This window comes from Palaemon carinicauda, chromosome 16 (genome assembly GCF_036898095.1).
Source record: "Palaemon carinicauda isolate YSFRI2023 chromosome 16, ASM3689809v2, whole genome shotgun sequence".
Lineage (NCBI taxonomy): Eukaryota > Metazoa > Arthropoda > Malacostraca > Decapoda > Palaemonidae > Palaemon > Palaemon carinicauda.
The window spans coordinates 67,773,949-67,799,419 of record NC_090740.1 but is presented as its reverse complement, the minus strand read 5'-3'; the positions used below and the strand labels follow the sequence as shown (position 1 = coordinate 67,799,419).

The 25,471-nt window shown below is 40.3% G+C and overlaps 1 protein-coding gene across 2 annotated transcripts in view; it reads right to left on the bottom strand.

Annotated features, from left to right (window-relative positions):
• The window catches only part of LOC137655757 (uncharacterized), a 488,837-nt gene that overhangs the window by 397,321 nt on the left and 66,045 nt on the right, over window positions 1–25,471 (bottom strand). For both annotated transcript variants that reach the window (XM_068389839.1, XM_068389840.1), the window contains exon 3: window positions 9,288–9,405. In XM_068389839.1, coding sequence (XP_068245940.1) covers window positions 9,288–9,405 — 118 coding nt within the window. The remainder of the gene's footprint in view (window positions 1–9,287; window positions 9,406–25,471) is intronic.

Sequence of the window (25,471 nt, the reverse complement as noted above, 5' to 3'; positions counted from 1 at the left end):
CATGGCTATCTCACCCAAAAATAGATTTTTCGCTTCGCTCAAAATCCGTTTACTCAACCATTCTGGACCTTCAAGCCAATAAGTTGATTTACTTAAATATCTAGTATAGGATAAACCTATGGTGATCATGTCAGCAGGATTTTCTTCTGTATTTACATAGTGATATTAGACAGGTAGTTGAAATAGCTTAGATATTTCAACTTTTTGACCATCTGCCTCATGTACTCTATTTCTAACAAATTTAGATTTTATTTTAGTTTCTCTGGTCAATAGCCAATTTAAAACCACTTGTGCATCAACACAAATATTAATGAATTGAAAATTTATATCATTTTAGGCTTCTAGTAAGGAAGGTAAACATTTAAAAGCTAGAATTACTCCCATTAGTTCTAAAGTGGGGACACTATGCTCATTTCTCTTATTCAGTGGAGCCAATTTAAATTTGGAGAACAAATAAGAACAATTATCATTTTGATTAACCCCATAGGCCTCCACAGAGCTATCACAGAATACGTGAAGACCATACGAGTCTAGTTCATTAAGGGACACTAGAAAATTTAGTTTCAGGTAACATTTCAAAATCTCTGCTAGTATTTTTCCATTTCCCCACAAATGTCTTTGGGTAAATCTAATTTCCATATTTTCTCATTAAAATTTTGCCTCTTATTGTTACAGGAAGGACTACTGTATATTCAAAAGCTCAAATATTTTAGAAGTTTGTGACAATACTTTTCTTTTTGTGCCTGCTTCAGGGTCTATTTTACAAGGCGCAAGACTAAATTTTTTGTAGCGATAAGATACTAATTTATTTCCCCGTTTCCAGAAGAAACAAAATCTATTTTTGTCCACTTCAATTTTTGATTAAATCATCAAAAAAGCTTGTTAAAACGTCACTCAACATTACATATTTATTAGTCCTAAAATAAAAGAGCAATTTCAGTATTGAGCCTATTAAATCTATCCCATGATAAGCGGCTTCATTAAGTGAGGGCAATTCCCAATAAGTTTTAAAGAACAGTTAAATACTGGCCTGATTTTTGTGGTAACTTGTCCTTCTAATTTTATAACCGGTCTATGGGGAATCCAAATATACTTATGATAGTCAGAAGGACTTGCTTTAATTTCCTTGATTATACCATCTTCGAGTTGTTTATCAAAAAATTCTTGGTATTTGTCAATGAGACCCTTTTCACCAAGATACTCTACTGCTCTGTCTAATACCTAAAGTGAAACAAAATGATTAGATGGCACGATGTCAATTTTATCAGTATACCAGGGCCTTTCTACATTACAAAATCCATTATCCAAAGAGATCCCCTCTCTAAGTTTGTCAATTTGTTCTTTATCAAAGGAGACTAATGCTTTTTAGTACTTTTTTATTCCCAAGGATTCAAGACTAAAAAGGTGTTCAAGTCCATTATCTACCTTACTGTCTTCTAATATATGCTCCAATGGGTTAGAATTTGATTTGAGAGGATCCATTACTAAATTTACCATTCTTTTTGTTTTATCATTCAGTGCACCTTTTTTCTTATTAACTAAGGAGTCCATGACAGCTTTACTTTCTGCATCATCCAAAAAGTTGAACACTTTACCAACAGGAGCTACTCTATTATTTATGACTAAACAAGATCCACCCAAAATTTTAGTCCAAGTTACCAGAGGTAAAAATTGAATATCTATTCCCAATAACATGTCAACCTTCATACTTTCATGGGTTCTGTAGTCACAAAGTCTCATCCAATAAAGCAATATTATTCTCTTTAAATTTATTTATTATTTGATTTATGCCGGGCAATTCAAAGTTTATATTCAGAGATTTCTCAGCTAATAAAGGAAATGGTGCTATAGGAGCATTTCACTGGGCGACACGGGTCGGAGCCCAGAAAAGGTATGAATATTAGATTATTGTTTATATTCATTCCAGTGGACATTTGCTTGAAGCCCTTACTTTCTTGCCCTATATATGTGCTTACATCACATTCTAAAGCATACAATGCCTCTACATCCTGACAAAGATCTTTAGCTGCAGATTCGAAAATATATGACCGCTGACTGCCAGTGCCAAACAGACATCTGATTTTCCTAGCCTTCTTTCCATTTTTTAAACACAGAGTCACAGTAGGTAGAATGTGAGACACATCAAGACTTCTTAGAGCAAAACATAAGCTTACGTTAGTTTTAATAGTTAGTTCAGCTTTACTCAAAGAAGGGCACAAAGGATTTATGTGTTCCTTCTTTCTACATAACAGGAATTCAAACCTTAACTTATTTTGTTTCCCATAACAGTCATTGTCTTCGCGCCCTGAACCGGCACATCTAGTGCACAGTGAAAGTTCCCTAAGTATAGGCAATTTATTATTATACAGTGATACCTCGGTAGTCGAACGACTCTATACTCGAACAATTCGGAGTTCGACCAAAATTTTCGAGAAATTTTTGCTGCGGTGCTCGACCAAAAATTCGGTACTCGACCAGCCGAACACGTGACGACCGCATGGGCTTTGTGATGATCGCGCCATCTCGGCCACTCTCGCTTGTTCGGGAAGCATCAGTTCTCTCGAGAGCGTCACTCAGACAACGCGCGATCAGCATTCGTTGTGATTTAGTGATTTTCAGTGCTTTTAATTGCTTTTTTAGCTTTCATAATGAGTCCCAAGAAAGTAATGAGTGTTAAGGGGAAGGAGAAGAGGAAAACAGTGCGAACAACGATCGAGTTGAAGAAGGAAATTATAGCGAAATATGAGAATGGTGTACGAGTGTCCGATTTAGCGGTAGAATACGGAATGGCGAAGTCGACCATTTCTACGTTTTTAGAGCATAAAGAAATGATTAAGAAGGCGAATGTTGCAACGGGAGTTACGGCGGTAACTAAGCAAAGGCCACAAGTGATTGAGGAGATGGAAAAGTTGCTTTTAATATTTATTAAAGAAAAACAGTTGGCCGGGGAAAGTGTTAGTGAAGCGTTCATTTGTGAAAAAGCGTTGCATATCTATGAAGAATTAGTGAAGAAAAGTCCGAGTACCAGTGAAAGTGATTCATTTACATTTAAAGCGAGCAGGGGTTGGTTTGAAAAGTTTCGTAATAGAACAGGTATTCATCGTGTTACTAGGCATGGGGAGGCAGCTAGTTCGGATCAAATTGCAGCCGATAAATACGTGGGGGAATTCGATCGGTACATAAATGAACAAAATTTGATCGCACAACAAGTCTTTAATTGTGATGAGACTGGGTTATTTTGGAAGAAAATGCCAGCCAATACGTACATTACCAAGGACGAGACGAAGATGCCAGGTCACAAGCCAATGAAAGATAGGCTAACATTGTTGCTGTGTGCAAATGCAAGTGGCGATTGCAAGATCAAACCCTTGTTAGTGTACCACTCGGACAACCCCCGGGTGTTCAAACGAAATAATATTTGTAAAAGTGCACTACCAGTTATGTGGCGCTCGAACACTAAATCTTGGGTCACAAGACAATTCTTTACTGAGTGGATAAACGAAGTGTTTGCCCCCCAGGTTAAGGCTTACCTCATTGAAAAGAGCTTGCCAATGAAATGTCTTCTGGTTATGGACAATGCTCCTGCACATCCTCCAGGTCTCGAGGATGACTTGAAAGAAGAATACAGCTTTATCAAAATCAAATTCTTGCCCCCCAATACTACTCCCATACTCCAGCCCATGGACCAACAGGTCATTTCAAACTTCAAAAAACTCTATACCAAGGCCCTTTTCAGAAAGTGTTTTGAAGTGACCAGTGACACGAAGTTGACCCTAAAGGAATTCTGGAAGGAACACTTCAGCATCCTCAACTCTGTTAACATGATTGACCAAGCTTGGCGAGGTGTGACCTATAGGACATTGAACTCTGCCTGGCGTAAGCTGTGGCCATCATGTGTCACAGAGAGGGAGTTTGAAGGTTTCCAACCAGAGGCAGGTCCAAGCACTGCTACCCCTGTAATTTCTGATGACACTGATGTCGTTGAGGAAATTGTTGTCATGGGCAGGAGTTTGGGGCTTGAGGTCGACAAGGATGATATTGATGAGCTTGTAGAAAGCCATTCTACCGAGTTGACTGTGGAGGAATTGTTGCACCTGCAACAACAACAGCAGCAGGATCTGATTGTGGAGCAGGAATCTTCAGAAGAGGATGAGGTAAGGGAGGATGTTCCAAGTTCTCTCATCAATGAAATTTGTTCCAAGTGGGCAGATGTGCAGGCTTTTGCTGAAAAATACCACCCAGAAATTGCAGTAGCAAACCGGGCAGTGCATATGTTTAATGATAGTGTCATGTATCATTTTCGAAGAATACTGCAGAGGAGGAAGAAACAATTAACAATAGACCAGTTTTTCACAAAAGAAAAGAAAGCTGCTACATCAAAGCCTGTTTCTCCTCCAAAGAAGAGACAAAGAAGAGAAGAAACCCCTGAAATAGATCTGCCCACCCTTTCATTGGAGAGAGAAACAACTCCTGAAGGAGAACTACCCCGCCACATCATGGAAGGGGACTCTCCTTCCAAGCAGTAACCTCCCCCTTCCATCCTCTCCACATCCATCCCTGTATGCCATCGAACCGCTGCTCAAAGGTATGTTCACTACAGTACAGAAAATGGTTTAAAATTGTTTTATTTTAGTACAGTAAATGGTTTAAAATTGTTTTATAGGATTTTCTGACCAATTTCATACACATTTAGATAATTATTGTTGTTTAGGTACACGTTTTATTAATATTTTGGGCCTGTTCGAGTGCTTGGGAACGGAATAGAATATATACCATTATTTCTTATGGGGAAAAAAAATTCGGTACTCGAACAAATCGGAGGTCGAACACGGATCTCGAACGGATTATGGTCGAGTACCGAGGTATCACTGTAATTGGCAAGTTAACACATTTTCCTATATTACGGCCTTCAGGTGCACATAATTTACAAATTAATTTAGGTACGGTATTTTATTTGCAAATTTGAATTTTGAATCGTACTATACCTTCATTATTTTCTTTAGGTTTAAATGAACTGCTAGGGCTAGGTTTACTAGAGGTTTTAGTGAAGGTCTTTTTCCTATTGGAAACGGCTTTAGCTAAAGTTTTGATAATTTCATTATAATTGGAGAGAATGTCAGATATAGTAGGATAATTGGTATTCAATTTGTGAACCAACTCTCTCTTTACTGGCATGGGGAGTTTATTAAATACTTTATAACTCACAAATTTATGCCCAGAGGACCCGCACTTGCAATAAATCAATCTTACCTGGTATGTGCTTTCAATTCATGCAGATAGGATTTGATTTCGTTAAGGTAAACTTTCACAGACGAGAATTCTTGGTGCAGAACTCAAAATGTTCTTAAAAGTCTCGGCAATAATATAATTTACGTCAAGGAATTCTTCTTTTAACATTTCAATTGCCAAGTGGTAGTTACTGTCAGAAATAGTCAAATGCTTAACTACCTTCAAGGCATAGTCCCTAAGGTACCCATGTAAATATATTTGTTTGGCAGAATAGGAAAGATTTTTCTAGACATTATTAAATTGATTAAGAAATGAAGTCAAAGCGAATTCATCTTTCTCCTCACCAGTAAAGATTCCACATTCTAAAGGAGGGGGTTTCCCATCAGACATATTTATTCTAGACATCACATCTAAAACTTTATCTGCAGATAAGTTACCAGAAGTCCCACTTGATTCACTTACGTAGTGTTCATATTGGTCGAGCTCTGTACTAATCTGAATGCTATATTTTGCCTGACTATCTAACGCCTCCTTATAATATTGTTCATTACTTCATGTGTCTCCCAAACATTATTAATTTTTTCATCAAAGTTTTTAACCTGATTGATCTCTTTTTTGGTTTTGGTTATTTGGGTCTTACAAAAGGAAGAAGTTAATCTATTATCATCATGAAGCTCCATTAGGTTCTTCAAGTTTATAGTTATTTTCCATTTGTGGATTCCCCGCATCCTCCTCAAGGATGATATCATATGCATAGGGTCAACCAACTCTTCCTCTTTATCTGATATGATTACCTATATAATTACATTTAATAGATTTATTATAAATAGCCTGCAAATATTTAAGATAACAGACCACCTAAAGTTATCCAAGCTTACAGGTTACCAAGTACATTATAAGTGAATATGAAATTTATTATAATACATAATATATGTAACGAATTATGTTGCACTTGAGTTCTATATTGGTTACGATTCAAAATTCCGAGCAACAGTTAGCCAGTTAGCTGTTTCTAAAAAAAATCACTTATTTTACCAAACGATAAACACATCGAATTCACCTCCAAAATATTTCATGGAATACATAATAATTTTGGAATTATGTTGGAATTTATTTCAATTTCAACCTTACTTATATTTAATAAACAAAATAATTATTTAATAACCAAAATAACTTACTTTATAGAGTAGATCCACTAATAAACAAGCTTTGTGACATTGTCGTACATTACTGTTTTCCCTAGAGATACATAATACAGTAATGTAAAACACTTATCACAAAGTATGCTGAAGTTGAAGTATTCCAAAATTATTGTTGTCTTGGAGTTCATACGTTCAGTTTTGTTCTGGTTAATTTCTTACAAGTATTGTACATGCCGGCCTGGCTACTGACTAACTGTCCCCCGTGGCTGTGGTAACCTCCGAGGTAGTTTACTTCTTACCTTTGAAAGATACACAGTACGCACGCGCGAACTTACGGCCTATTAAGCAAAGACTGGTTGAAGTAATTTAATTTATAAGTTTAATTTAATTTTTTATTTTACTAATCATTTCTCGTTAACGCTAATAGTTACTATACTAAGTAGCATTAAGTTATTTATTAAGAAAAATAGATAATGCTACGAATCAAGCTAACGACCGAACTGCTATTCTACACAGTCGGACACAAATATCAATCCCTTCTAATTTCTAACAATATAAACTTAAGAGAAATAATACTCAGAGTTAGGACAGCAAAACAAAGAAAATTTTCAAAATTTGGATGAGGTCGAAGTAATATTCAGAAGGAGAAATAGATGAGAGAGAAATTTAGACTCGAACTGGGGGAACAATTTCCCCGCCACGATTCTTCAACAATATGAAGAAACCACGTGACTCCGTCAAGGCATTCTATCGTTAAGATGGAAGGCTGCACTAAAATAAAGACAAATCATACAAACTTCCTGGCCACAATTAAGGGATTTCTGTACAGCATTGGAGATTGTAAGAAGGGCATCACATGCTCCAATACCATTATGAAAGCCAAATGGCAAACTAGGGAACAGATGATTACTTTCAGCAAACCTATTTAAGTATTTTGCAAAAAGACGCTCAAAATCTTTAGACAATAAGAGAGGTATGGAAATTGAGTGGTAATTAGACGAACTTGAGCTACCACAAACACATTTACATATTGGAGTAACATTACCAATTCTCGAACAAGTGCAAAAAACCTCTTCTTGCTAACTTATAGAAAATAACATAACTCAGGAGCTAGGAAATCTACAATCTTTATAAAAAATCAAAGGAAAATACCATTTAGGTCTACACCTCCATAAGCATCAAGGTCCATCAAGAGAGACTTAATTTAATGAGACGAAAAAAGCTAAACTAGTTAGTTTAGCCTCAGAAGAACAGGAATGAAGAAAATGTAGTTTCTCATTACTCTTCCCACTGTTAAACACATCAGCCAAAAGAATTACCCTTTTCTATGGACAGTGGGTGACAGAGCCCTCTAGTTTAAGGGTAGTGACTGCTCTATTGAAACAATGTTATTTTGGGTCATTTCAAGCTCAATCTACTTTTTTGTTCCTCAACTGATTTTAATCATTTAAAAAGCATTTTAAAGATAATTCTATTAGCTAGAATACTATAGAGCAGATTTTTCTATTAGTCCTCATTTCTTATATGTATTTTTTTTTTCAAACATATTGGAAAAGATGGTATTGATTGCTATTTTTCATATATGTTTTAATGGTTTTTCAAATCCCTTCTAGACACGGATGATTCTATCTTCGATTGTCTTCTTACCATTATGGCTAAGATACATGAAGATGATAGAAATGGCTCTTTTGTCTTTGTTGGTAATTTTAATGCTCACCATAAGGAGTGGTTAAATCCTGTTTCTCCTACCAATCACCACAGTTTAAGAGCTTTAGACTTAATCCTCTGAATCAGGCTGTGAGCAAATCATAAGAGAAGCTACTCACAGGTTTGGTAATTGCTTGGACCTCGTATACACCGACTCTCATGGTTTTATGACAAGTAGGGTTGGTTCTCCTGTTGGGACATCTGATCATGCCTTGATTTCATTAGTGGTGGAAACTGAGCAGCCTGTCCCTGATGTATCATACTCATGTAAGATTTATATGAAATCTCAAGTAGATTGGAATCAGATTTTAAGTGATCTTTTGGGCTTGAATTGGTCACAATTATATAGTAGTGTTGATCCTGTTGTCCCTTTGAATTAGAATAGTCAACATAATTGATAGGCATATCCCTTCTCTTGTGCTAAGGTACCGAGTGAAAGACAAACCATGGTTCAATGATGAAAACACCAAACTGTTGGCAGGCTCAAAGGTAGAAAATAGTAAGCATATCTCTCAAGTGAAAAACCAACTTCCACTTGAATGCCCAAAAAATAAGGTAGCTTTAAAACAGAACCTCCAATGCATCCAATAAATGAAGTTGGACTTCAAAGGATCGGCAAACACAGATGGAACAGACTTCCTCTCTAGGGGATTAATGATCCAAATCAGGTGATCAGTCACAAAGCAACTGCTTCCAATAAGTGAGATTGGACTCCAAACCCAGGGGACAAAAGTTGCTTTCCTGTGTCCAACGACAGATTGGCAAACACAGATGTAAAACAGGCTTCTTCTCTAGAGGATTTCTGATCTTAAGACTTCATAGAAGTCTAACTCCTAGGTGCTAATGATAAGCCCCTCACTACAGTTGCTCACCTTTTATCAACTAAGAGAGTTTAAGGAGTATTGAGTCTAATCAAGTCTCCAACTCAAGGAAAAAATCTGAGACGCAAGCATCAATGGGAACATATTCTAAGAGTAAATTTTCATTTGCCATAGCCAGTGAATGTGGAAGATGTTTGTTTCCTACCACAATTAAGATTGAAGTGAAAAAGGTATGAGTGAGTGGGGGAGTCCTTCCCCTGGTACTTGACACCTTGTTAAAAGTTTTATAACCATTTGCTAGCTTGAGCTAACATTTATCTCCATAGTAAAGAGCAAATGGTTTGCATTTGTGTCGGAACAAAAATGTATTCAATTAATCAAATCTTACCTCTACTCTTATTGACTGGTCAGTACATACAATACTGAGGATACTGAAGGTTCCATTAAGTATTTCTTCATTTGGCCGCTGAACTAGCTTTAAGCACTGCTTTGCAAGGCCAAAATTACTGAAAACGAAATGAAACAATTAATAGTAATTCTGTTATAACTTCTCACAACAAACGTTCCATTTCCTGATACATAATATGGGGCTCAGAAATATATACAACATAGTGGAGGCAGATACTGTAAACTGTACAAATAAGACATGTTTCTACAAGGCCGATATATTGTGACAACAAATTTTGCAAAAAAATTAATTGAAGGTTCTATAGCAAAAACAGCACTGTAAATACGTGACCTTTGAACACTGACAATCAAATCTTGTAAAAAATAACAAAAATAAATTTGTAGTTAATTTGTATTTTTCCCTAATACAAACCTGGAGTTATCTACTATGGATATTCATTTGGCAAAGCTGGAAGGTACCCAATTAGAACTTTGGTGCAAGGTGGGAACCCTACCTAGACACTGGATAGGGGGTGGCTAGGGGTACTAGCTACCTCTATACTGTACTGTATATACTCAGGGAACGGTGATCTAGTTATTTTTCTATTGCAGGCACGACTTATTGGGGGGACAGGTGATGATGGGACAATTTACAGTATATAAATAACTCCAGGTTTGTATTAGTTAGGGAAAAATACAAATTATCTTTGAATTCGTCATTAGTTCACCAAACTAACAAACCTTATGTTATTCATCATGGATGATTCACCCTTAGGTGGATAGATAAGTCCAGCTACTGGCATAGCCATTGATCCAGGTTTGCCTAGTACAGTATTAGACTGTAATCAAGGGAACCTTACCACCTCGCTTATCAATATAAAAGTAAGAATGATAGCGGCCTAAGCAATACTGGATGTGAGATATAGCAAATGAAAGTCTGGGTAAGAATGTTCTAAATAGGAATGTTACACATAAAAATAGATGTTTCCAAATGCCTACTTTGAGGGAATCATTGGGGACGTGTACAAGTACGTATATCAATATAAACAATATTAGGTTACACATGGGAAATGGTTATTACCTGCAGAAGTTGAAGCCAGCTTACAGAGGGACCCATGGTGCTATACCCCAAGCGAGGGAAGATCAAGAAAAGAAAAAAGCCAGACATACTTTCATTCATCCCAGACTTAATCTGGGTATCCAATGCCTTCAACCAACTGCTACTCGTTCAACAAGGAGCCCGAGGTACTTTAACCCACTTGTTATGCAGCCACCACAGGGCCGACAGAAAACATATCAAGTCTGCTGTGGGTCACGTCTGGTAGATATATGCTGTGAGGTAGTTTGACGCTTCCATACAGCCGTTTGTAAAACTTGCAACATGGAAAAGTTGTGCTTGAATGCCAGGGACATACCGATACCCCTGACATCATGAGCTCTAGGCCTTCAAGCTGGCTGACTTTCAGGATTAATTGCTGGGTCAATGACTTTGCATATCCAAGCTGAAACAGAGTTTTCTGTGATCCTCCTTTCAGTTCTACCAGAACTAATAAATACTAGTCGTGGCCGGATTGCTGCTGTACATTTAAGGTAGTAGTGTATTTCAAACTCCTTACTGGGCAACGTAACAATTGCCCAAAACTAGGGTTCCAATACCACTAGATTTTGAGTCTTTGCAATGAACTCAGGGACGAAGTCAGGAGTCACTTCCCCCCCCCCCCCCATCCCCTTGAATGGGCGATGTCATACAAGAGACCACGTAGTTCGCTGATTCTCGTAGCTGACGCTAAAACGAGTAGGAACGCCGACTTCAGTGACAATACGGTCTGTTGCATGGCATAATGGTTTGTAGGAAGGTCCTTTCAAGGACCTCAAGATGCCAACCATGTTCCAAGGAGGAGGACTTATCTCCGATTGGGGGTAAGAGATCTCATAACTTCGTATGAGTAAGGAAAGTTCTAATGAAGAGGAAAGGTCCATTCTATTCAATCTAAAGGCTAGGCTTAAGGCTGACCGATAACCTTTCACTGCTGAGACTGAAAGGAGTTTTTTCTCTTGAAGGTAAATAAGAAACTCCATTATTACAGGAATAGTGGCATCAAGGGGAGAGATATCCCTTCCACAACATCAACCACAAAAGACGTTCCATTTTGCCTGGTATACTGAGGCATAGGACTGTTGTAAGTGACCAAATATCCTTTTCCCAGCCCTGTTGTGAAAAACCTCTCTGTCTGAGAAAGATGTTGGATAGTCTCCAGGCGTAAAGCCGCAGAGACGGTTCTGATTCTGTTAAGCAATCTCCTCATCAGACGGAATGGGGGAAAGGTGTATACGTCGATGTTGTCCCACTGTTGTTAGAATGCATCTTGCCATAGAGTCTGAGGGTTCAGGACTGGGGAGCATTACAACAGGAGCCTGAAGTTCAGGGACTTTGCGGACATGTCCATTATCGGGGAACCCCACAAAGTCAGAACTTTGTTGGGTATCAGAGGACTCAAAGACCATTCGGAGTCCACTATCTGAGTTGCTCTGCTCAGGTTGTCTACGAGCCCATTCCTTTTTCCCGAAATGAAACGAGCTGATAGGGACACTGAATGATCTTCTGACCATCGTAGAATCTTTACTGCAAGCTGGCATAGTGGCAGCGAAAAGGTACCTCCTTGTTTGTTTAGGCAAGCCACTACTGTGGTGCTGTCGCTCATCAATACCAGAGAGTAACCTGCCAGCAACTGATGGAACTGCTGTAGAGCTAGAAAGGCTTCTCTTATCTCTAAGAGATTTATGTGCTGGTACTTTTCGGACTTGGACCATAGGCCCAAGACTGTGTGCTGCAGTAAGTGAGCCCCAAAGCCTTCCTTTAATGCGTGTGAAGAGCAACAAGTCTGGCGGAGGGACAAGATAATCTTGGCCTTTGCCGAGGTTTCCTCTGCCACCCACCATCGTAGATCCGCCACTTGTTCCTGTGTTATTTGGACTACACTGTCCTGGGAATCCGAGTATTGGTTCCACAATGATTTTAGCTGCCATTGCAGGAATCTGATCCTGAGGCGGCCATTGGGAACTAGAGAGATAAGGGAGGTTAGATGGCCTAGGAGGTTTAACCAACGTCGAGCAGGGAGATCCTCCCGCCTGATGATGGATTTTGCCGCTTCTCTCATCCCGAGAACTCTGTCGTCTAATGGGAAGACTTTCTGGAGGTTGGTATCTATAATCGTACCAAAAAAAAATTTGTCTCTGAGAGGCCAACAGAGAAGACTTCCGGAGATTTAGCAAGATCCCCAAGATCCTGACAAAACTCAAAAAGCTTATCTCGGTGATGGAGAAGGGTCATCGCCGAGTCTTCGAGAATCAGCCAATTGTCGAGATAATGAAGAAGACGAATGCTGTTCCTGTGAGCCCAAGATGACACAAGGGCAAATACCCTGGCGAATACCTGAAGTGCTGTTGCAAGACCGAAACAGAGAACTTTGAACTGATGACATAAGTTCTCGTGTATGAACCTAAGATACTTCCTTGAAGACAGAAGGATTAGGATCTGGAAGTATATGTCTTGGAGATCTAATGTACACACGAAGTCCCTTGGTCTTATTGCCTGAATGACCGTGTCTGTCGCCTCCATCCTGAAAGGAGTTTGTTTGGACAAACTTGTTAAGGCGAGAGATCTGACTGGTCTCCAACCTCCAGAAGCTTTTTTCACAAGAAAGAGTCGACTGTAGAAGCCTGGAGACCCGTCGAGGACCTCTTGGAGAGCATCCTTCTGCAGCAGGATCTGGACTTTGGCCCTCAGCTCCTTTACAGACCACTTCATACAAATGTAATTGGATTCTGAGTATGAGGAGGGAGAGATTGAGTGAATGGGACGCGAAAACCTGTCAAGGTATCGGCCCCGTGATGCTGCCACCTCTGCAAGCGGTGCTGCAGACATCCTCCCACTGGTGGTCGGTTTGGGGATTGCCCTCCCTAGCGGGAGCAGCCGCTGCAGCCCCTACCTCTACCTCTTTCCTTCCCTCTGAAGAATTTGGACCCTTTCTGATCTCTGCCTTGAAAGGGACGTTTAGACACTATAGGAGGTCTTAAGGACCTAGAAGTCAACTAATTAGAGGTGTTTTACTGATACAGTCAGACCTTGTTATTCGCAGTTTCTCGTGGACAAGGGGAAAAAACAGAAAAAAAAAAAAATCTTTGTGATGATTGTTTATCCAACATTATGAATTTGATTTCTAATAATTGGCAACCGCACTTGGAAGGCCAAGAACAATGCAATACTTATCAAATAGCCCGCGCTCCTTTACACTGGGAGCGCTGCATGCCACCACATATCTCTACACCCACCTGGTCCTATAGTCAATTTTTTTTAGTGAGGCATATTTGCACCGACTCGCAGGGGTGCCCTTTTAGCTCAGAAAATTTCCTAATAGCTGATTGGTCGGAAGTATTTTTGTCGGTTAAAGCAAGACTCACATAGAGTGGGTCCTGGGTAAAACGAGCATTCTACTGTCAAACACCAAAAAGAGAATGGAGGGGAGATTGTAACTCGGCGGTGAAATTATGAATTAGTTTAATTGTGATTTTTACGCAATTTATGCAACACTACAGTATCCTCAATCTGAAAATGTTGCTATTAATAAAATCTAAACCTTTTAGAAAAAAATAACCCCTTTCTATACAGACTTACATCATAGGTCTATGATGTAGGCTACAGTTAGTCTCATCTTGGTGTTTGACAGTAGAATGTTCGTTTTACCCAGGACCCACTCTAAGTGAGTCTTGCTTTAACCGAACCGCTATTTTCACCATGAGTTAGTTTTATCAATTCCACATTTTTAGTAGATTCTGGTATTCAAAGAATTATTATAATAAAATGTTTTTACTTATTCTTAGTGTAATTTATCTCAATTTGTGCTGAAATATATGAAAAGTTACAAAATTATGCAGCGTGCATCCGAAAACAAGTCCCTGTCATTGACTTCGGCGGGTGCTGTTACAGTATTAATTTGGATTTACCATCACAATACTTTATATATTTATTTGTTAACATTATTTATTGACAAAACCTATATCTGAGGGAGAAATATAGTTTAGTAAATAAGTTTCGATTCCCATTACTTGGTAATTATTTGAAAACAACGATGGTATTCGGACAAAAATACATCCGACCAATCAGTTTTTAGGAAATTTTCCGAGCTAAAAGGGCACCCCTGCAAGTCGATGCAAATATGCCTCGCTAAAAAAACTCGACTATAGTTCTCTCTGTACAATGCATATCCATTTACGGTGGTAAAAATTACAGCTATATTTAAAATAAACCGGATTTTGATTAAACTGGTGTTTCACTTAACTGTATCCAATAAAAATGCATGTAATCTTTACATTTTAGTATCCTATTCATAATTAAAAACATGGTGAATTATAATCTCAGGGTGCATTGTTTACATTCAAATCAGCATACTCCGTCAACTTGTATTCACTTCCACGATATTATCTCACTGATATGACCATTCATTTTCACAAAATTACCTCACTGATATAACCTATCATGCATATTAGTATGATATCTCCTTCACATTATTATTGTCCTTCACTTATTATTATATCCTTAATGCTTTTCCCAATTTCTTCCCAAATCCCTTTTGTACATTTACTTTGCTCTCCCACACACATCTACAACATATCTTTTTGGGCTTGGGCCATGTCGTCCTGATGGAAGTTCCTTTAAAGTAGCTTCCTAGGGTATATTTAACTACAGTGATATTCCCAGAGAATTTTACCTTAAGGTACCCAGAATTCTAACTCCTGGAGCGAATATCCCTAATTTACTCTTATAGGGATATCGCATAATATCAGAGGACGTATTCTTGACACGCCACATAGCTATCTTCACCCCGAATAGCGTTAACGCTTCGAGAGGGAAAAAGTGGCAAGAAACGAAAGGGGAGCTGTTATTAAGGTACCTCTCCTCCCCGTTTCGAGTCTGTATATGACGTCATCAATGGCGCCATGTTTATTCCTTATCTCGTAGCTCCATTGCTCGGTGATTCCCTTGTGCTCTCTCGTTATCTTGGATATTAATAAACATTATGATGCTTTCTCCAGCCTCTTCTGCCTCAGGAAAGTTGAGTATTATCTTTACTTTGTATAAATGTAAGCTCTTGTTGTTTTAAATTAAAATCAAAAGTGATATTAACGTATACAAGAGCTGTTGCCTACCGGAGGCGTCATGGACACTGTCGCTCGCTATGCACGAGTCATTTAGCTAGCCAGAGCGACTTTCCCCGGTCTTAATGCTTTAATAAATTTAGCTATTTAGCCTTCCTACTAGGAATTCTTTATATTGTGTCAATAGTATTTATCAGTTTCGGCGATTTAGGTAACCGATCTTTGCTTACGCTAGGCTTAGTAGCCTAGGCGTTTTGCTTTTAGTACTTTCATGCATGATATAATAGATTCTCCTAGTGTGATAATTTTATTGAAGCCGTAGGCAGTTATTTATACATGTAAGATAATTACTAAAATAATTTCCTCTTCCAAGATAGTAAATGAGAGAGTTTCGGTGATTTAGGTAATCGATTCTCACCGCGCCTAGGCTAATAGCCTAAGGGGCTTTAGTATACTTTCGCACACTTCCCCGATTGTTCTTTTCTCCTCTGGATTTCAAGATCAATCCCTTCTTCCCTCTGATTTAGCCTAGGCTTAACCCTAGTCAGTTTTATCTGGATTGTATTTGGGTAAAACTAGGCTAGGGTGTTTCTGTCCTTGTCCTGTAACCAGAGTGACTGGTTTTTGGGCTTAGTCAGAACATCAGAGTATTCTGTCTGGGGTCTATAGCTGCCTGACAGAGCGAATAAGATTCCTTTGCAAGGTTAGGCTGCAGACATAGGAGGCTAGACCTCCCAAGGTCACACCTGAAGGTTTCTGTTCGAGATGATTCCTTCTTTCTGTGGTTTAGCAGACTAGTCCTGTGCTGTTTTACCCTAGGTCAGAGAATAGAATTCTCCATTACCTGGGAAAATAACAGCACCAAACCCCGTTCCTGTATTGCTGGAGGTGGCAAGGTGCTGCTAACCTCCTTGCTGTATTCGACTACCCTAAGCTAGGATGAGTTTTCTTAAACTGGGGATAGTCGTATAATAGAGCGGAGTTTGTTAGGTGAGGTAGGGTAGGCTTCAAAGCTAACCCTTCCTCATCTTATAGGACCCTCATCCCTCCCCCTCTGTCCTTTGGTGATGGCCAAGCAATCAAAAAACCTTGGCCACCGTCCAACATTCGACCCTAGAACAGGGTAGTTTGAAAGACTGGCTTAGACTTCTGCCGGCCAGCAGAAGCCCTTTTTCTCTTAGCGGCCGGCAGCCGGGTGGGCTGTAGATCTCTGGTTTATCAATGTCGCCGGCCGGCATAGACTGTCATCAGCCGCAGCCGGCCGGCAACTGGCTGCACACCTACTACTCTGCCGGCCACTACGATTAGTGGCCGGCAGCCGGGGTGCAGTTGGCTACCGGCTTATTACCTACTGCCGGCCGGCAGAGATTGCAGACCGGCACCCAGAGACCAGCGATCTGCCACCCATTACTGCCAAAGGTAGTATACCTTGGAATTGTACCCAGGTACTTGCCGGCCGGCATATATATGATTATACAGTAACCAGTATTTTGCATTATAGTATACAATGTAAGTAGAAAACTACAGTATAGATTATACTGTAATACAAAATTTTTTCCAACATACAATGTGTTGTCATGTACAGCCTATTGTGAGACCGTAGAGTATAAGGAAAGTGAGATCTTTCTTTAAAATATTAAAATCCCTAATATTAAAACTTCTGGAAACTGGTGTTGAGTTACACTTATATATCCTTAGAGGATAACAAATTCCAAAGGTTTTCTAGAATAAGAATTAACCATAGTTTTAATGTTATGGGAGGTCACAGCAATTGGCTGGGCAGGAAATACATGTGTGTCTTTCCATTTTTCCTTTCTAGCTTATCTATCCTAAGCTATATACAATAATAAATTGTATACTTAATTTTGTGAAACTTTTCACTAGATACTCATTGGAATCTCTTCTCTTTACAGGAAGACCAACCCAAGTGCGGGAGTATGTTTTGTAACGTCCGCAGTAAGAACTTCAGCGGACATGAGCTGTGCAGGAAGCATGCACACTGCGCAGTCTCCAAAGGCGATCTCAAGTATTGGGACCCTCAGGTATGTGACGTATGTACTAACCTGATTACTGAGACATTTGACTCTCTTAAGTCAGCGGAGTCAAGGGATGCAGCAAAGGAAAAGTTGCGTAATTGGGTCAGGGGTTTTCAGAAAAACACCACGGGGCCTTACCTTCCAAGTGAGAAGATGCGGACCTATCTTTTCCCCAGGGCATCTTCAGATGCAGTAATTCCTCAGCCTCACTCAGAGATCCCTGTCGTCCAGATTCTGGTAGATTCGGAGGTCTCGGATGCGTTACAGGACATCCAACTGGACGATAGGATGTCAGAAGTGTCGGAGTACACTGAAAAGGACCTTCTCGCAGAAGGTCAGGAAGAGGAGCTGACCCAAGCTCCTGAGACCGAGGAGGAAGAGGTCGACGCGGTGTAGGTCTCGTCGGTTCTGCCCCCAGAACCAGTTCCCTCGACATCTTCTACTATCCCAGAGGAACTGGGAAGGACTCTTTCTTCCATTGTTGAAATGATTCAGCAAATGCATGAGAAAAATTATGAAAAAGAAGCCGCGATGAAACTGGAGATGCGTAGACTCGCAGCATCACGCGGGCCTCATAAGAAGCTCAGCGTAAAGGACCTTCCTTTGTGTTCGGACGCGAACCCGTGGCAGTATGCCGAACACATGCCGATGACAACTAAGAAGATTGCCATCTCGGAGAAGCTGGGATCAGTTCCCATTGAAGAGGTGGAATTCGGGAACAGCAAGGAGTCTTACCCGGACTGTTATGTCCGCCTCAGGAAGGAACCAGCCTCAAAGGAGGAGACGGAGCCAAAAGAGGTCATAGTCTTTGACCATGGTAAAGCACAGGCTTTACTTTCCAGCTCGATGAAAGAGAGGGGCTTCACTAACTCGAAGGTACCAGCGTTGAGTAAGAAGCACCCCTCCTTTTTGGCTTCTCCAACCAGAGCCTTCCCCTTTATGGAGAAAGGGTATAAGGCAGCCTTAAAGGCGGTCGAGGCAGGGAAGCCATGCCCCTCATTGGACGAGTGCAAGCCTTTATCCCTGAACTTAACTATGGACCAAAAAGACTGGAAGGACGTCCACCTTACGTTCTCAGTCGGGAAGTTAGAAGCAGATATTGCCGGACATCAGTTCGGCGAGGACCTTCCAAAGTTGTCTGAATTTCTCTTGCGTAGGGAGCAAGAGACTAAAGAAAGACTTGCTGTGTCCATGTCTCTACAGACTACTTTGGAGACGATGGCAAGTGACCCCAAAAACCAAGAGATGTTTATGGTAGTGGCCAAAACCCAATTGGCCACCGTGATCAAGGATTTGTAGTTTTATTAAAGCTAGGAGGGCTTGTAGAGAGTTCATGTTCGCCTCGGCTGCGGTGAGACACGAACCCAGGAAACTGTTCTCATCCAGCATTTGAGGTAAGGACCTCTTCCCAAGCGAAGTGGTCAAAGAGGTAGTAGACAAGGCCGCCATGGAGAATAGGAACCTTCTCGAAAAGTGGGGCCTATCTCTCAAGAGGAAGTCTTCCCCGGATGAGGGTTCCCAACCTAAGAGGAAGACAAAGCCGCCTAGGCTACCCTCTCGGCCGGCCAAGCCTTACAGACAACAGCAACAACTTCCTACGACCGCAGTGCCCCAGATGGTGGCACAGCCTCCAACTACGTACCAGTTGGTACCTTAGCCAGTAGCGATACAGTCGCCTGCCTTTAACCCAGCTTTCGAGAGGCAGTCAACGACCTTTCGTCCGAAAGCTAGATGATCAGCCAGTGGTTCCTCTAGACGCCCCTCAAGAGGAAGGGGATACAGAGGAGGATGTGGTCAAGGAGGCAAGCCCTCAGGTCCACAGCAAAAGTGAGATGCTCCCGGTAGGAGGGAGACTGTATTTATTTCGGGATCGTTGGACCTTCGATCCCTGGGCCCACAGCCTAATCAAGAACGGACTGGGTTGGAGCTGGAACAGCGCTCCACCTCTATTCCCACAATTCTTCCACCACTCCACCCCCGTCCTGGAAGAATACGTACGGGAACTCTTGGAGAAAAGAGTAATTCGGAGAGTAAAGTCCACCAAGTTCCAAGGAAGGCTGTTTTGTGTTCCCAAGAAGGACTCAGAAAAACTCAGTCATTCTGGACTTGTCACCACTCAACAAGTTCATAGTAAACTTCAAGTTCAGGATGTTAACACTTCAACACATAAGGACCCTGTTGCCCAAACGGGCTTACACTGTCTCGATAGACTTGGCAGATGCCTACTGGCACATCCCAATCAATCGTCGACTCTCCTCCTACCTGGGTTTCAAGCTACAAGGAAGATTTTATGCCTTCAGAGCCATGCCCTTTGGGCTAAACATAGCCCCAAGGATATTCACAAAGCTTGCATATGCAGCCGTTCATCAATTACGCCTAAAGGGTGTCCAAGTAGTGGCCTACTTGGACGATTGGCTGGTGCGGGCAGCATCCAAGACGGAATGCATGCAGGCTTTCAAGAAAGTGGTCCAGTTCCTGGAGCATCTAGGATTCAAGATCAACACCAAAAAGTCTCAACTATCTCCAGCTCAAAAGTTTCAGTGGTTAGGAATCCACTGGGATTTACAGTCACATCGACTTTCCATTCCACTAAAGCAGGGGGTTCTTAACCGGGGGTGCTCGCACCTCTAGGGGGTGCGAACCTGGTTCCGAAGGGGTGCAAGGATACCTGTGAAATACTGAAGCAAATATATGTTTTTACCTACGCTTTATATTTTTTTGCAGCCGGGCTTTGAATCATCGGTTGTTTCAGTCACTTTGTGAGGATGTAGGCCAGGAACACACTGTGCTTTTGTACCATACTGAAGTGAGGTGGATGTCACGTGGTCGTGTGCTATCTCGTGTGTTTGAACTGAGAGGAGAAATTCACCATTTTCTCCATGAACGGGTACAAGAACTGGCCATACATTTCAATGACCCTAGTTTTGTTCAGATGCTTGCCTACTTGGCTGATGTGTTTTCAGCACTCAATGAACTCAATCTCTCTCTGCAGGGAAGGGGACTTAACATTGTGACTGCAAGCGAGAAATTGACTGCATTCAAGGAAAAACTAGTCTTGTGGATAAAGTGTGTGAAGATGGGGAATTTGGTAAATTTCCCCTGCCTGGAAGAGACAGTCACAGAAAATTCTACCCTGCCTCCAAACTTTGTTGGAAAAATTGTTGAGCATATGCAGATGCTGTGTACTTCCTTTGATGGTAACTTCTCATGTGGAGAGTTACAAGCCCGTAATAACTGGATCTTGAACCCTTTCATGCAGAATTTGGAAGATGTTGATGATGATGGCAGCATCAAGGAAGATCTCATCGACATGAGACACAATCGTGAAATCCAAATGGAGTTCACCAATAGTCAGCTGGACCATTTCTGGGCTTCTCAGCTGGAAACATACCCTGCACTAGCAACGAAAGCACTCAAAGTGCTGGTACCTTTTGTAACTACTTACTTGTGTGAGCAAGGATTTTCTTGTCTACTTCAAATCAAAACAAAAAGCAGAAATCGGCTGAATTCTACACATGACATGCGAGTAGCACTCAGTACTAAGACACCAAGATTTGATGCCATTATGTAGAAAAAAACAGCAACAACAAAGTCACTAGGTTTACAGTGCAGTACAGGCAAAATATAATGTAGTTTTGAACCAAATAAAAAAAAAAATATTCTTGTTGATACATACTCATAATTTTTTCTCTTGAAAGAACTTTAAGCTGTATGAATGAATATTGAATAAAAAAAAGGTTTTATTATTACATAAAATTTGTATTTTTAGCTTTTTCATATATTCAGAATCCAGAGGGGTGCGAGAACTGACTACTGATTTGAAAAGGGTGCGAACACTGAAAAAGGTTAAGAACCACTGCACTAAAGAAAAGGAAAGAGATAGCGGGATCTGTCAAGAGACTTCTGAAATCCAAACGGATATCAAGATGCGAACAGAAGAGAGTGCTGGGCTCTCTACAGTTTGCTTTAGTGACAGACCCAGTGCTACGAGCACAGCTAAAGGATGCAACAGGAGTCTGGAGAAGATACGCATCAAACGCTCGAAGAGATCTGAGAAGACCATTACCGACTCGATTGCGATCGCTTCTCAAGCCATGGTCCAAAGCCAAGTACCTGAAGAAATCGATACTTCTTCAGCCACCTCCACCTTCAGTCATCATCCACACAGATGCTTCAAAGGAAGGATGGGGAGGTCACTCTCACCAAAGGAAAGTCCAAGGAGCTTGGTCCAATCTATTCAAGACCTTTCATTATCAACATTCAGGAGGCCATGGCAGTATTTCTTACACTGAAGAAATTATCTCCTCGCCACTCAACCCACATAAGACTGGTCCTGGACAGCGAGGTGATAGTGAGATGCCTGAATCGCCAAGGTTCGAGATCATCTCAAATCAACCAAGTGATGTTGGACATCATCCGTTTGGCGGAAAAGAAGAAATGGCACTTATCAGCAGTTCACCTTCAAGGGTTCCGCAACGTGACAGCGGACGCTCTATCCAGGTTCACTACGATAGAGTCAGAATGGTCCCTAGACGCAGGATCATTCTCCTTCCTCTTACGTTAAGTCCAGGAACTGCAGACAGACCTCTTTGCGACAAGCAAAAACAAGAAGATACATCGTTACATGGCCCCTTACGAGGATCCTCTAGCGGAAGCAGTGGACGCAATGTCCCTCGATTGGAACAGATGGTCCAGGATTTACCTGTTCCCTCCATACAACCTTCTACTGAAAATCCTCGACAAACTGAGATCATTCAGGGGAACAGCCGCAATAGTGGCTCACAAGTGGCCAAACAGCATCTGGTTTCTTCTGGCGTTAGAACTACGGCTGAAGTTTGTGCCGTTGCCGGATCCAGTTCTGACTCAGCAAGTGCAGAAGTCGACTGTCTTCCCTTCATCACAGAAAACCCGGAACCTTCATCTCATGATTTTCTTTCCTTAGCGGTGAAGAAAAGATTCGGGATCTCGAGAGACAGTATAAACTTTTTAGAAGAATATAAATCGAAATCTACCCGAAGACAATAGGAGTCGTCATGGAAGAAATGGGTGTCCTTTGTCAAGGCGAAGAATCCAAAAGAAATCTCGACGGATTTCTGTTTATCTTTCTTCATTCACCTTCATGAATAAGGTTTAGCAGCCAACACGATATCCACGTGTAAGTCTGCCTTGACAAGACCCTTATTGTATGCCTTCCAGGTCGACTTCTCTAATGAAATCTTTAACAAGATTCCTAAGGACTGTGCTAGACTCAGGCCGGCAGTGCCTCCGAAACCCATTTCATGGTCTCTGGATAAGGTTCTTCACTTCGCTTCAAGGCTGAACAACGAAGATTGCGCTTGAAAGATTTGACCCAAAAAGTTATACAGTATTTCTATTTGCACTAACCTCAGGGGCCAGAGTTAGCGAAATAGTGGCCCTCTCGAGAGATGAGGGTCATATTCAGTTCGTAGAAGGGGGAGAACTGAATCTTTTTCCTGACCCAACGTTTCTTGCCAAAAATGAGCTACCCACCAAAAGGTGGGGTCCCTGGAGTATCTGCCCTCTGAAGGAAGATGTCTCTCTATATCCAGTAGAGTGCCTAAAGGTCTATCTTCGTAGAACTTCAGACTTTAAGGAGGACAGCTTTTTAAGGGAGAAACTTCAGGTTCGAATTTGTCTCTGAGACAACTAAGGGCGAAGATCACCTACTTTATTCGCAGAGCGGATCCGAACAGTACACCCGCAGGTCATGATCCAAAAAAAATTGCCTCATCCCTGAAATTTCGAACACCTTCGCTCGTACACTGGCTGGAAGTCATCCAGAGTATTTTTTAAGCATTATGCGAAGCACGTAGAGGAATTGAAGAGGTCTGTGGTGGCAGCAGGTAGTGTTCTTAAACCTGTTGCTTAGTTCTGCGAAGAACAGTGAAATTAATTGGGACGATTAATTTAAGGGTGTATGTGTGGTCCCTGGACGGTACAACATGCTAAGTGAAAGGCCACTAAGGTGTCCTTACGGACTGTTCCATACACAAAGGTGAAATAAGCATAATGCATAACACGTGTGCCATGCGTTTCTACGCAAGTGTGAATAGACAGTAATGACAGAAATTAATGAAAATTATTAACATTTTCGTTTTCAGGTGGCATTAACCCTTTTACCCCAAAAGGACGTACTGGTACGTTTCACAAAACCCATCCCTTTACCCCTATGGACGTACCGGTACGTCCTTGCAAAAAACTGCTATTTATATTTTTTTTTGCATATTTTTTATAATTTTTTCAGAAACTTCAGGCATTTTCCAAGAGAATGAGACCAACCTGACCTCTCTATGACGAAAATTAAGGCTGTTACAGCAATTTAAATAAATTATATTGCAAAATGCGCTTAAAAAAAAATAACCTAGGGGTAAAAGGGTTAATAAGTTTCCTTTTCAGATGAAACAAGTATTTCCTGTATTACTGTTATCTTTATGCCTCAATTTATTTCATCCACATTTTATATCTCTCTATAAATGTTGATTGATCTATTAATTTATTGTTTGTCAATAAACTAGTTCTAAATGAACTTTACGTCTTATTTGCCCCAGGTTCATTTTTATGAAAGATATATTGAGCATTACACTTCATCTTTTGGATATTGTTTGATAATAAAAGAAAATCTTAAAAGATTGTTCCTTCGTGTAGACAAACACTCATTGATTTTGGCCAGTCCTTATATAGGACAGGCCAGTATACTCTGAATGTGATGATAACTGATATATAATCTTTGTTCCTATATGGATACAAACTTTTTGTCGGTACATAAGTCAAATTCTGTATACCAGGGGAGGTGTCAGTATTACATACGCACATTGGTGAGTTTTCAATACAAACTTTGAATTAAAAGGTATAGGTTGAGACCAATATACTGGTTTGTCTGCTGGGCATCCATAGGTAATATGTATTCCTCGAGACTTTTCCAGAGTCTAGCATGACTCTTCCCTGTAGGGGCAGGAAGCTCTAACATTGTTCATGTTTAGAAGGAATGATGTATGGCGGTAACATCATAGGTCTCTAGGTCTAAATCGACCAAGGAAATTCTGTCTTGAGGACAAGGCACATTATAAAAATCCACAGCTACAGTAATGCTCTGGTAAACTTCCATCAGGACGACATGGCATGAGCCCAAAAAAACGGATTTTGAGCGAAGCGAAAAATCTATTTTTGGGTGAGATAGCCATGTCATCCTAATGGACCCGCCCTTCCTTTTTATAAAAAGGGCTAAAGGACCCCTCCCAATGGTACAGTATCTGTAGCACCTCGCTTATCGCTAAAAGGAATAATATGGCGCCGTTGATGACGTCATATAGACTCGAATCGGGGAGGAGAGGTACCTTAATAACGGCTCCCCTTTTGTTTCTTGCCACTTTTCCCTCTCGAAGCCTTAACGCTATTCGGGGTGAAGATAGCTATGTGGCGTGTCAAGAATACCTCCTCTGATATTATGTGATATCCCTATAAGAGTAAATTAGGGATATTCGCTCCAGAAGTTAGAATTCTGGGTACCTTAAGGTAAAATTCTCTGGGAATATCACTGTAGTTGAATATACCCTAGGAAGCTACTTTAAAGGAACTTCCGTCAGGACGACATGGCTACTCACCCAAAAATAGATTTTTCCTGTTATATATATACATATATATATATATATATATATATATATATATATATATATATATATATATATATATATATATATATATATATATATATATATATATATATATATATATATATATATATATATATATATATTCTATCTTCCTCAAAAAAGCTTTGCTTCAGTGAGGGAAAATGGTTGTCGTTATTACAGTATAATGGTTATCATTGCTATATATATTTTATATACTGTATATATATATATATATATATATATATATATATATATATATATATATATATATATATATATATATATATATATATATATATATATATATATATATATATATATATATATATATGTATGTATGC